This window comes from Cavia porcellus, unplaced genomic scaffold, assembly GCF_034190915.1.
Source record: "Cavia porcellus strain 051 isolate PalLab524CR breed Dunkin Hartley unplaced genomic scaffold, mCavPor4.1 scaffold_1, whole genome shotgun sequence".
NCBI classification, from domain to species: domain Eukaryota; kingdom Metazoa; phylum Chordata; class Mammalia; order Rodentia; family Caviidae; genus Cavia; species Cavia porcellus.
The window spans coordinates 137516924-137531283 of NW_026947484.1; the positions used below are offsets into that span (position 1 = coordinate 137516924).

A 14360-nucleotide genomic window follows, 5' to 3' on the forward strand; every position below is an offset into this window, starting at 1 on the left:
AGTACTGATTTACATGCCTCTTTCACCCAATGTTCTATCTCTTCCTTTCCCTTACCTTCTTCTACAGCACAGGATAATTACTAACACAATATACTATAGGCTGGAAAGAGTATTGGTAAAGGGTTAAACTATAAATGCAAAGGCTTTTTTTTGGGGGGGGGGACTGGGGATTGAACTCATGACCTCATGCATGACAGGTAAGCATTTGTGCCCCTGAGCTAAATCCCAGTGCATAAACACAAAGTTTAACACACCTAAGTGAAGTATGATTGTACCTACTGATACTGTTATAACTAGAAATAATTCAGTCCTCACAACAGCGAAAGGGTCCAAACTATTTAAATTAAGTAGCTGAAGGGGTGAACATTATCTCTGGACAAATAAGACCGTTAATGTTATCACTGGAAGACAGACTCTAACTAAAAAGATCTTCATATCAACTACAATCTCTTCTCACTCTCCTTGACTTCAGTCCCCAGCATCTAAAAACAAAACAAAATGAAACAAAACAAAACAACCACAATGAAACACAAATAAAAGCAAACCAAAAGAACAAATAAGCAAAGTGTGGGGTAAACAAAGCAACGAAAGACCCCCAAAGTCTCCCAAGCTTTCCCACCTCTCCCAGTGTCAGGGATAAATCAGCATCTTCTAGTAATAACTCTCAATGTTAATGGCCTCAATTTCCTTATTACAAGATCCAGATTGGGATGCTGCATGAAAAAAAATCTGTCAATCTGTTGGATTCAAGAGACTCCTCTAATCCGAAAAAGATATTTATAGACTAAAAGTCAAAAAATGGAAAACAACTTTCCATGTAACAGAACCACAAAAACAAACAGAGTAGCAATTTTACTCTCAAAGTATACTCCAAGCTAAAATTGAACAGAAGAGGCAAAGAAAATCACAATAAACTAGCAATTAGAACAATCCAATAAGACAAGTTAACATTTATGTTTACATTGGTCATTGTTAAATATTAAGTCTTCTGGACAATAAAGTTTTGAGGTTTTTTTTTATTTTAAGGAGAATAAATCAAGATATAACAAGTCAGAATAAAGCAGATCAGCCCGGGGATTTAGTTCGTGGCATAAGTGCCTGACTTGCAAGTCGTGAGTTCCATCCCAGGTACCAAAAACACAAAACATATAAATTAACACACTGCAGCCACTGGAGCTCTCCTCCTCCTCCCTCCTTTTCTCTCCTCTTCTACTCATCCTGCTCCCTTATTTCTTCTCTCACGTGGAGACTAAAAGGACAGTACAAAGAATCAATCAATCAAAGAGCTATTTCTTTAAAAGAATAAATAAAACAGGCAAATCATTAACCAAACTTACTAAACAGAGATTGATGCAATTAGAAATTGAAAAGATGAAATTAAAATGGATACTGTTGAAGTTCTGAAGATAGTAATTACTATGAAAATTTATATTCTGACAAATTGGAAAATCTTGAAGAAATAGATTAATGGACTCACATGAATTATCAAAACCAAACCATGAAGACATAAAACTTCTGAACAACCTGAAAACAAATAATGAAATTAAGGTAGTAATAAAAAACCTACCAACTAAGAAAACCCCAGGACCTGAAAGATTGATGAATTCTATGAGAACTTTAAGGATGTTATACCACCAATACTCAAATTCTTCAATGAAATTGAAAAGAAAGAAGTGCTTCCAAATTCATTTCTGGAAGTCAGCTTTACTGTGCTGTCAAAACCAGACATAAATCTAACTAAAATAAAAAACTACAGGTTAATCTTGTTAATAAACATAGAAGCAAAAATTCTCAATAAGATAACTATCAAATAGAATACAACAATTCATCAAAGGGACTTTACATCATGGCCAAGTAGGTTTTATCCTAGGTTGCAAGGATAGTTCAATACACACAAATCAATAAACGTAATACACTCCATATAGAAGTAAGGACAAAAACCACATGATCATGTCAGAAGATGTAAAGTTTTGACAAAATCCAATACCCATTCATGATAAAAGCCCTGAAGAATATAGGTATAGAAGGACCTTACCTGAGTCTGATAAAGGCCATTTATGACAAACCAATGGCCAACCTCATATGAAATGATGCTTCCTAGTTGGGCATGATGACACACTCCTATAATCCCAGTACTCGGGAGGCTGAGGCAGGAGGATTGTTGCAAGTTCAAGACCAGCCTGGGTTGTAAAGTGAGCCCAATACCTGCCTGAACTGCATGGTGAGACCCTCCTCAAAAAGACAAAAGAAAAATATGTTTCCTTTTAAAATCAGGATCCAGACAAAGATGTCCTCTATCATCACTCCTGTTCTTCATAATACTCAAAACATTAGCAATCAGGCATGAAAAAAGAAATAAAAGAGATACACATAGGACAGGGAGAAGTCAAATTATCATTATTTACAGATAACATGATCTTCTACATAGAAGACCCAGAAATTTTCACCCCAAATCTCCTAGAATTAATAACAAAATTCAGCAATGTACCGGGATACAAAACACACAAAAATCAGTAGTGTTCCTGTCTACCAATAATGAACTCACTGAGCAAGAAGTTATGAAAACAATTCTACTTATAGCAGCATCAAAAAAATTAAATACCTAGGAATTAGCCTAACCAAGGAAGTGAAAGGCTTCTACAATAACAGCTACAATAATCTATAAAAAAAGATTGAAGAGAACATCAGAAAATGAAAAGATGTCCCTGTTCCTGCATATGCAAAATCAGTCTTGTCAAAATGGCTACACTTCCAAAACTGGCATACAGATTTAAAACAGTCCCAATCAAAATATGTACAGCATTCCTCACAGAGCAAGCAAAGAATACTAAAATTAATATGGAACCAGAAGGGACCCTGAATAGTGAAAGCTGTTCTAGGCAAAATGTCAAGGTGTGCTCATCATAATCTCAGATTTCAAATTATACTACAAAGCTAAAGTGATCATAACAGCATAGTACTGACACAGAAATAGACATGCAAATCAGTGGGACAGCCTACAGGATGTAGAAACAACTCCAAACACATTTTGCTATTTGATCTTTGACAAAGGAGCCAAAACCTAGGTTAGATTAAAGACAACCCCTTTAGCAAGTGGCAGTGGGAAAATTGGGTATACATATGCAGAAGATGGAAGCTGAATCCATATCTCCTATCTTGTACTAAACTAAAATAAAAATGGATCAAAGATCCAATAGTAAAGTAGTTTAATCTGATGAAAGATAAAATAGATAAAACCCTTAAAGTTATAGGTATAGGCAAATACTTCCTGCACAGATTTCCCACTGCATAAGGAATATCAACAAGAATCAACCAATGGGATTATAACATATTAAAATTTTCTTCATAGAAAAGGAAACAATAGAGTGAGGAAACAACTTACAGAATGAGAATACATGTTTGCCATTATTCCTCAAAGGACTAATATCTAGAATATATAAAGAACTTGAAAAAATTAGACCGCACAAATAATAGACCAACTTAAAAAATGTGAAAGTGAAGTGAAGAGGCATATCACAGAAGAAGAACAAACAGCAAATAAATAAATGAAAAGATGTTCAATATCTGGCTACTGGAGAAAAGCAAGTAGGAAAAGCACTAAGATTTCATCTTGTACTAGAAAGAATGACAACCATCAAGAAATCAGTAACAAATTGTGGCCTGGGTGTGATGAACATGGAACCCTTCTACATTGAAGGTGGGAATATGAACTATTACAATCACTGTGGAAATCAGTATGGAGACTCTCAAAGAAGTAAAAACAGACATTACAGTTAACCCAGCTGTTCCCCTCTAGGCATCTTCCCCAAATAGCTGAAGACATCATATTACAGTGACATATGCATACCTATATTTACAACAATACAATTCATAATAGTTAAATCTTAGAAGCAACCTATGAGTCTACCAATAGATAAATGAAGAAAATGTCGTATCTATATTTAATGAAATACTACTTAACTGTAAACAAAGATATATTTGAGACATTGGTAGGAAAATAGATACATATATACACACATAATGGCAAGAGAAACAAATCAGGTACACAAGCTTAAATGCTGTGGGGTTTCTTTCATTTGAGTAACCTAAAGTACAAATAAAAAGCAAATGTCTGATAAATGAAAACAAATAGAAAGCAGACAAAGACACAGAGAGAATGTGAGGGATGTAAAAAGATTTAAGACATGTCTTGTATATATGTCAATTAACCACAATAAATGTATTCACATGTCACAAATGTAAACTTAAAAATATCAGTAATAATGGAAATGGGAAAAAAGGAATCTAGAGATGGAGGGAAGGAGATGAGTAGGGAGGGGAAGAGGAATCAAGCTATGTTCCCTACATGTACCTACTCCCTAAGATGAATGTAAACACCTTGTACTGCAAACGTGTACTAATAAAATAAAAATAGTAAAGTTTTAGTGGGAAAGCAGAATATAAAAGGCATTAATAATTATGAAAAAATCCTTTTAGTTTGTCTTAAAAAGAGAAAAAAAATTAGTGTTAAAACTGTGATTGACTTTGGATTTTTTTCAGAATTTGTTTAAATGTTATACTGTGTCACAATAAAACAACAACAGCAACTAGACAGCAGTTACTCTTGAGAAAATCCCAACATATCTGCACCCTATTCCTTCTAGATTCAAGAACTGTGTCAAGGGAAGCAAAACTTCCTGCCAAGACTTTGATAAGTTATGTCCCTCTGGCCTCTTTATTGAGCTGACTAGAGTCAAAGACCTAAGAGTAAAATAGCCCCTGGATCCCCTCTTTCTCCTCACCTGAGAGTCCATCTACGTAGATTTCAAAACCTACAGGTACTCCCAAAACCCAGTGTCTTTCTCAAGTTTGTATTTAAGTTTGTTACATGCACTTTGGAAGAGGATCCTATAACCACCCTATTTATAAAATATTTCTTGATAAAAACCTCAAAATGTATTCCCCATTATTTCAGAAATACTGGTTATTAGGGAGAACACTACTAGCACAAATGAACTATTATAGCTACTGTACAGAGTACACAGACTTTTGTGCTGTTTGGGGATATAACTTCTATTTTTATAGCTGAGTCCATGGAAAAATGTTTTCTTAGTCTTGCTTAAGATACCACCCCAACAGACCCTCAGGAAACTGTTGAGGGGGGGTGTCATTATCCAAGATTTCTCTGTGTAAGACTTCAGACAGAGCCTGGCCTGCAGGAGACACTGGTGCAGCAGTATCACAGTTACTGCTCAGAAAGACACAGTAACAGAGGAGCACCCGTTTCTCTGTAGGGCTCAGTGGAGAATCCCTGTGTAAGAGATGTTCTGGAGCCCTGATGTCCTCCCTCTCACAGCCCTGTCTTGTTCCCAAAACAGCCTGTTCTTATGCTAAGGGCCAACAGCAAACTGTAAATCCAACCTAACCTTCCTTGTACGCTGTCAGGAGTAAGGACCCAAGAGGCGAGCTCCTGGACAGGGAAGCACTCTCAGAGCCGGTCCCAAGAGAAGACTGCGAGACTGGAAAATGAACCAGCTTGTGCTAAATTTCCTTGTGTTTATATTAAGGTTATTAGATGAAGATCCCCTCATCTAAGTCCCCTAGAATGACACCATGACTTTCTCATCAACCTGGCTTCTTTTTCCTTAACTGCAAGGAGAATCACCAAGACTTAGCCTCTCATGGAAGAAGGAAGAGGAGGATAAGAAACAGATTCGCTAGACAGATAGAAGCTAAAGTCAAGGAGCAGCTTCTTGGCTGGAGTAATTTCATGTTTAATTTTACTCTGCTAAAGAGCTTTTCTTGAGGGCATTTCAAGCTTTAAGAACTTATGTCTGGGGACTCCTCTGGAGTCTAGAAGTATCTCCATGCTATACCATGCTTGCTATTTACATAACTCAATCATACTTGGCAGGACTTTATGAAGTGCGTATCTGCCAATTGACAATTGACAGTCAGCCAGTGACAATTGTCCCTATTCTGTTGCATTCTGTTCCTGCACTCTGAAGCCTTTTGGCAAAGGAAAGTGTCCATTGTTCTATTCTGGAAAAGAACAAAAGGCTGTGTCCTTGTACCAGCGGCCCGCTCCCGGCTGCAGAACATGGTGACTTGGAGTTGTAAGGTGCCCAGGAGGAAAGCTGCTATCACCAGGCCAAGTGTAGCAACGCAAAGGCCAACTCCAAAAGCTGGCACAGGTGTCACAAGGTAAAGGGGTAGGACAGTGCCGTGGAAGCCAAGAGAAGAAAAAGTGTTGAGAAAGAGGGAGTAGAAACATCTGTGTTGAATGTTGTAAAGTCAAGTAAGCTAAGAATAGAGAAGTAAATACTGGATTTGGCAGTGAAAGTGATTAGGGACATGGATAGGTGAATATCTTACTTTAACAGAGATAAAGTCCAAAATGCAAGGAGTAAACAGGTGATAATAAGAGAATAAGTAGCTTACCGTAGGTGTCTGTTAAATGCTTTTTATACCGTAATTTACGTAATTATCGCAACAATATTATAGATAGATTCTAATGTTGCCTCGATTTTAGGGATGAAGAACCCAGACACCGAAAGGATAGATAGCTTGCTCAAGGTCACACGGCTAGAAAGTAGCAGAACTTGCATCAGACAGACTCAAGAAGTAGCTTTGTGCTTGAAATTACCAGATTGTCATCCCTACAAAACTGAGAAACCAGTAAGATCAGTCACTGCAAGCAACTCTTGGAAGAAGTTTGCTGAGAAGGGGCAAAGGGAGATAGGGTGGGGTGATCACGAAACTGAGAGACAGGTTTTTTCTTTTAATGCAGAAAATACTGATACATGGATTGCATGCTGCCTGGGATAGTAGAGGTGGAGAAGGGACACTGATGATGCCAGGAGGAGGCTTTTTGAGCTAAGAGTTGATTGATTTCATTCCAGGGCACAGAGGGGTTGACCTTTGATAGGAATTGGGCAAATCCTCCAGACTCACAAGAGAGGCAGAGCAAAAGATCACCAAGGAGCCCCTGGGCAGGCGAGAAAGGAAAGGATGAAGGAGCACCTGGAAACTGGGTTTTATTTTTTCTGTGAAGGATGGAGCAAGGTAATTAAGATGGAAATGGGAGAAGGGGTGGGTGTTTATAAGATTGAAGGGAGAAGACAGTGTGAAATGGCCATTCTGGGAGTGGACAGTGAAAGAAAACCCAATAAGGAGAAAAGCAGATAGGCAACAGGCAATTCAATGCACCTAAATATTGTGAATGCTCTCTGTTTCTCAAATCTTTCATGGTTTTCATTCTGTGAAATTTTTCATTCTAAATCTTCAGAAAAAGAAAGTGGGTGAATTATCTGCCGTTTCCTCCATTATTGCTTTGCTGGTAATAGTATGAATGCATTTGGAAGTGATGAAATAGTAAATCTGAAGTATTCCAGGCAGATGGGTTGGGATTATAGAAAGAGAATATAATAATATAATATAAAGAGAAATACAACTTGGGTTTGTCGTCTGTAGAAATGTCATGTTTTTTTCTCTGTTTGGGCAGGTGGGGTCCTTTAAGTTCACCTACTTCACCACCTCAGGGGCAGAGGATTCCTCTCATATCTCACAGAACAGAGACTAGAAAGAAGCATCTTAGATCTGCAGAATCTTGAAACATCATAAGGTCATCGAGGTTTTTCTTTACCTTATTATTCTCCTGCCTCACTCCAAGTCACTTTGTTGTTCTCTAAAAATATCGGGAGGGAATAATTCAGTAAGAGTAACTAACCCAAAGTGCTAAACACGTGCACAGTGCTGCACTGAGGTTTTCACATACATGAATTCAGTGAGTCTTCACGATGACTCCAGGGGCTAGGTACTATTATTGATGCCCAGTTTACTGAGGGAGAAACAGGCAGAGTTGTTAAGTGACTTACTCAGGTCACAAAGCCAGAAAGTGGAAAGATGAACTATGTACATGGATAAGCCTAGTTCTAATATTCACATTATTTTTATTTCTTCATATGGCCAGTGATAGAATTTTCAGTGTGACTAAAAAGATTAGAAATATAAAATAAAATTGGCCTTTATTTTAAGAATGTGGAGAGAGACTCCATGACCTCTGGGGTCTGGCATTCTCTCTGCCCGACACGTGGTGTGGGGGCATACATGTAGCTTAGATTTGGGGTGGAGCCTAAGGGGCATTACTGATGCACAGGTAGCCCACTGGAATTCATTTTGCCCCACAGGTAGGGCTTAGGGGCAGGGAAGATAACCTCAAGGCAGAGCCCCTTGGTTCTGCCTCCCAGTCTCCCACCGCTGCAGCTTCCCATCCAAGGCACAAAATCCTTTCAGCCAGGTAAACAAGGATGAAGCTTTAGTCTCCCAGATTTGAGGATCCCTGATGTTTGGGTAACATATGTTCTGCTGGGATCCAACACAGCTTTTGGCTAAGGTCACTAGCAATGTATGATTATTTTAAAAGCCCTGTTGTACCATTCTTTATAATTGTATTGAGCAAGCTACATGTTTTATTTTGGTTATCTCATTGACAAAACTGAGGGGAAGTACTGTCTTTCTGACTAGTCTACCTCTGAAAGTATATAATTCTTACTGAGTTCAGTCATTCCTTTCTAATTCATTCACTGATATAGAGCAGCTCCCTGAAACAACACAGACCAGCAATCCACCGGCTCCAGCCTGTTCTGGGGATGGCTTCCTCATCAGCTAATTAAGAATTCTTTGGCTATCACAGTTACTGGTCATTGAAGAAGAGATTTTTATTTTATTTATTTATTTTTTTTGAGGAAGAAGAAGAGGTTTTTTTTTTTTTTTTTGCCAGTGATGAGTTGTGTTCTATTTTAAATGGCAAAAGATGAAGCAAAAAAATATAATTATAGACAACCAGGTAGGAACTTCTTGTTTCCTGTCATTGACTGGTTGAGCGACACTAAGCAAATTATTTAGCCTCAATATTTGCACTTGTAAAATGGAGATAATTAGAAGTGTGAGGCAGGTTAGCTAAATAACCACCACTGAGTATTTGGTCATAGTTACATAGCTCAACTGCACCCTGAAGGCTTTTGATTTTGCTGTCTGCATCAGAAGGCCTAGATACTCAGCTATGCACAAAAGGAACTCCCAAGTTCACCTCACCGCTGTGATGCTCTTTAGCACAAGCCTTTATTTGTGCTGGCAGAGGGAGACATTTAAAGAAGAGTTTCAACCAGGCCATCGTCAGGCCTAGAGCATGATTAAGCCTCAGGTTCATAGGAAAAAAAGAGATGGACCTAATTTTTTTCAAAACGAGAGTTGGGAGAACTTTGTGAAAACTTTTCAGAGCTTAACTTGTTAGAGTTTAACATCTTTAAGAGACCCCAGTGGCAATTAATGTACTATATGCCTTCACTAGAAGATTAGGAATAGAAGAGCCAGAGGGATCCTGGAACTGACCTTAAATTTTTGTAGCAGTCATCATAGGACGGCCTGCAAATAATGAGAGCAAGGGCTAACATTGGTAGAGCTTTTTAGGATTGGCAGGCTCATAATGATAAATCCTAGTGGTTAGGTACTATTACTATTAAGCCTCATTTTATAGATAAGGAAATTGAAGCTCATCAAGCATTCATGATGATGCAAGGATATGAACTGAGGCAGTCTAATCCCAGGGTCCAGTTGCACAGCAACAGTATTACCATTGTTTCTGGGAACAATGACCAAGACCAAGTCTAGAACCTCAGGGGCCTAACGCTAGTGAGAGAAACAGAAAGGTACCCCAATAGACCTTCATAAATGAGTCTGATTGTGAGTATGAAAGACATTAATGGCATAAGGAAGACTTCAAAGTGGAAGTGCCATTTGCACTTAAGGTTGCACCAGGTAAAGATGAGGAAGGATATCATATTCAGAAGATAATATACTTCTGGGGAGATAGGAGCAAAGGTGCCACCAATTTAAATATTCTAAGCAATGCACAATTTATTTCATTCTCTGAATTAATGTCATGTTCATTGGCTGAGCTCTAAATGCCCTGAAGTCTCAGATTCTATAGGCTCAGAAAGCTTGCTGGTTGGACCCAACATGACCTGTGTCAAGAGCTCTCCAGGCCAGGCCCTGGTAAGCTTTCCTTACCATCAAAGTCTTGGATATCTGACCCAGGAACAAGCTTGAAAACTTGGGCAAAATGGGAGTCAAAGATCCCAGAGGAAAGTTCCTGAGACTCCTTTGTTCAAGCCATTCTTATTTTCTACTTTGTCTACCCTTGGGTAAAAAGCTTCATTCTCTTGACAGGTATTTATCAAACCCCAAAGATGGCCGCTTCTTCCCTCAAACCCTGGGCAAGAAAGTGTTCCTACCACATCTTTCCTATTGCATCTTGTACCTATTATCTTACTTTTAAATGTATGTTGGAAATATCTATTTGGGAATCTATCACAAAAAACACATACTCTATTAGTATTGTTGATTGGAATTCAATGCCCTCAGATCAGGAAATGTAACTTTGATACTATTGGACTCCAAGCAGCATTCAACAAATGTTCCTTGAAAGGACGCTGCTGCTACTGATAGCCATGATGGGGAGAGGAGTGGAGAGTCCTCGATTACACAGCTCCTGAGTGTGCCAAAGAGGGTGGGCATGGTAAAAATTGAATTTCCTAAGCAACATTCCATAATATATGAAGGTATTAAACTCTTTAGTAATTGTTAAAGGAATAATACACTGGTTCTGCAAAAGATGGCAGACTCTTACACTGTCACCATCACTGCAGCCTTGAACATTCCCCCAAAGAGGTTCCATTATGAGTTAATAAAATTATGGCAAAGGGAGAAAGTTTGTTAAGGCCACGATGGGACACTGAATTCCCCCTTGTGGGCTCCATCTCAATCCCTAACACAAGCTGCTTAAGGACAACACTGCTTACCACTGAAGCTGACCATTTTCCCACTTCCTGGTGACTGCTTTGCACAAAGGATCTGCTGCCCTTGCAGCTCATTCCTGCTTTTGCAACCAAAGCATGAATAGCTAGTCAGGCAACAGGGGCCAACAAGAAGAGCCTCTATTGACTCCAGTGGGTCTCTAAAGGTGGGGGATCCACATTTTGAACAACCACCTCTTGGTAATCCTCCAGCAAAACCAGTCAGGCTGGTTGTCATGTATTATTAGAAAGCCCACACGCCTGTCCTTGGAACAACAGAGGCACTTGTTGCCTGTTTCCCATCCATGGGACAAAGCTGGAGGGATTGGGGAAAAGGGAGCTGGGGCAGTGGGAACAGAGGCAAGGGTAGCACAGGGTAGAGCACTTGGGCCTTGAGTGTCAAGTGTACTGGGTTTAAAGCCCCTTACACATGAGCTAAGGCCTTAAGCAAATGATATACTTACTTGAGGTGATCGTGAACATTCACAAGGGTTTGGAAGGGAGATTTAAAAGACATACTACTATAAAGCACCTACCATAAGCTTGCAAAATGTTAACACTTCAGATGCAGGTGCTTCTTAGGGGAATCCTTTCAGGGTAGAAGAAGTTGGATGAAAGCCTACCACGACTTGCTGCTCTTCCAGGGAGCTGATGGAGCCCAGCATTCTTGCCAGGCACAGGGAGAGGAGCGCTGTGCAGGAAGCCCTGCTGACCCCACCAAGACTGTCACTCCAGGACAGGTGGTTTCAGCTGAGTGAGGAAGCTGACATTTTGTTTCAAGGAAAGAACTTCCCAGTGTTTTGTCAATCTCTTTATGAACTTTTCACTGCAAATCTAGATTCTTGGTCTTTTCCTTATTTCTTCCCTCTGTTTTCTTTTATTTTCTTCTCATTGAAATAGACACTAGAAATTATTAGGATTGGTCCTTCAAACAATGCTTGGAACCAGTAAATATGTCTTCTTAACACTGTAATGAATTCTGCCTGACATTAAATCACCGACTCGTTTATTTTCCATCTCTTCCTTTCCAGAAAGGTAAATGATATCCTAAAGGGGAAAGGCAACTACAATATAACTGAGAGGAGCAAAAAGGAAGGGGAGAGACTTGCTTCTTTCATTTCTGGAAAGTTAAGCAGCAGCAGCAGCAGCCAGGGTCTCTGCCCAAAGAACTCCGAGGAAAACTAGAGACCCTCGCCTGGAGTTGGGGGTGGGGTGGGGCTGTTGGAGTGAATTATTCAGGAGTATCGAGAAATTACATCCACAAAGAAGAGTCAAAACACATCGTCCTCCTTCATCCTAAGAGCGCATAGAAATGCTACTGCATCCCGCCAGTCTCCACTCATTCCTCTCTTTCCCAGAGCACCCTACTCAGCGGCCCTAAAGTGCTCAGCATCGTACATTTCTGTGGAGCTCCCAGCCTGGTGCCCTGTGCTCCTCTCAGCTCAGTGCTACCTCACTAGTGTCAGCCCTCCATAGCACCCCATCGCCCAAAAAACCTCGCTGTTCCTCACTGGGTGCCTCACAAGGCTGGGGTGTGATGCTGAATTCAGTTAGGTTATAGTCTGGTGAGGCTCTCACTGGCCTAATGCTGGATCAGAGGATACAAGCGGGGTCACATGCAACAGCCCAGCAATTCTCCAGATTCCTAAAAGCTTTCACCTCTCTTCTTAACTTTAAGGACAGAGAGAAGAGTACCCTACCTCCAGAAGATGATCTGTCCCAGGGAAGCCATGGCGAGAAGAAGGATTCCTTCCCACAGCAGGACTCAGGAGCTGGGCTGCGTGGAACTCAGTGCTTTGCCTTTTGAGTGCTGTGACTCACAGAAAGCTCCAGTGTGCTCACCTTAAATAGTGCGGGCTGGCAAGGCTGGCTCAGGTATGAGGAAACAGACCTTCAGCGCAGCGTAGCCTGGGGCTGCCTGCACCCAGCTGGCCAGTGAAGCTAAGGCCAGAGCTGCCTTTCTAAGCCCTGACTGGTGACAGTGAAAAGGAGAAGCTTGCCAGGACCCTGCTTTAGGGCTTGTGTTCAGCATAGGTCTTTCCCTCCTAACAGTGAAAGGGAGCTCCAGAGAAGGAGACTTACTCTCAAAACAAGGAAGAACTAGAACAGCTCATTGTCCCCAAGTTTCCCTTCCTTCTGGTAGCCGACACTCGGGGAGAGGCTGAGTCACCCTTAATGGGGTCTCTCATGGAGGTGATTCATGCTGAAAAATCTCAGAAAGGCCAGGAGGGAGAGTGACCAGAGCCCTGAATTTGTCACCTAAGCCTGAGACTGCACACCTGGGTGGCGAAATCTTTTCTACTTGCATGTCAATAAGAGGGTAAGAGGGCCTGCTTTTATGTCTCAAAAAATTTTTTTGAAATAACAAAAATTCCAAACGTAAATTATTTAGGACTATTGCTGTTAAAGGTGATTCAGTTAGCAAACATGATCTACCAATCACATCCAGCATTCAGATTTGAACTAGACAGGATACTTTTTAAGGTATAAAGCTTGCTATTTCTGATTTCCTGTTCTTGAATAGGAAATGTTCATGACTGCTGGATGACTGTTTTTGGGGAGCATTCCAGAAGGAAGGACTGAGTGGTAAGACAATTAGCAAAGAATAGAATTTCACAGCAGAAGGATCTCTATAGTTGAACAAAGCCAGGTCCAAATTCTGAGTGATTTTGGGAAAATCATTATATTTCTTCTAGGTATCTCTTGCTGGATTGGTTGGTTAGAGAAGGGATCCTTCCCTTTCCCCAAAGTAAGTAAAGAAGAATGCCTTCTAACTATTCAGTACCTGTAAAGACTAGGTCCTTCTCAGGCTTAGAGAAGCTAAACAATGTCTTCCATAGTTCCTACACATTCTGACCATGAGCAGAGGATTACCGCTGAACCCCTTAAGGATCCCTGAAAAGAACAACTTCACCCCAAAACCTCCTCCAACCTCTGGCTTCACTAAGGGAAGCTGAAAGGAGGGCCTTGGATGAAAAGCTTGATGATCCTTCAGAGAGTCCTCTAGGTGAGAGAGAAAATAGCCAGGGGCAGCATCTACAGGAAGGAATAAAGGAGGTCACCTGACACAAGGGCAGACATTATTTGACAGGAATGTAAAACTGAAAAGCATTCTGCCTCTGAAAAATCAAACAGACATTACTGTGGTTCTGGCATTAAAACCTGGACAGCACTCGACTCTCTTGATTCTTATTTCTGAGGACTTCCACTAATGTTTCCCTCTTTGACTTGTGCCCAAGTTGCTTTTCTTCTTCTCCATAAGTGAAGGCTTCTTTATGTCTCTGTCTTCTGTACTCTCTTTTCATAGCACACATATCTTTAGGTGACCTCAACCACTGCTCTGCTTCACCTGCCCTAGTATCTGAAGATCCCCAAATCTGTAGCCTCAGCTCATGCCTCATCTGGGCTCCAGCTCAGCATAGCCAACTTAGTGGGCGTCTTCAGCTGGCTGTCCTTCTAAGACCACAAACTAGAAGCATCACTGCCATTGAGTATTCTTACCTCTTGGAACACAGCAGCCCACTT

At 40.4% G+C, this 14360-nt stretch overlaps 1 protein-coding gene across 1 annotated transcript in view; it reads right to left on the reverse strand.

Moving 5' to 3' along the window:
• The window catches only part of Vtcn1 (V-set domain containing T cell activation inhibitor 1), a 71111-nt gene extending 58416 nt beyond the window's left edge, over positions 1 to 12695 (reverse strand). Inside the window, exon 1 of the mRNA XM_013143193.3 lies at positions 12536 to 12695. Coding sequence (XP_012998647.1) covers positions 12536 to 12567 — 32 coding nt within the window. The 5' untranslated portion in view covers positions 12568 to 12695. The remainder of the gene's footprint in view (positions 1 to 12535) is intronic.
• Between the last annotated feature and the right edge of the window lie 1665 nt (positions 12696 to 14360).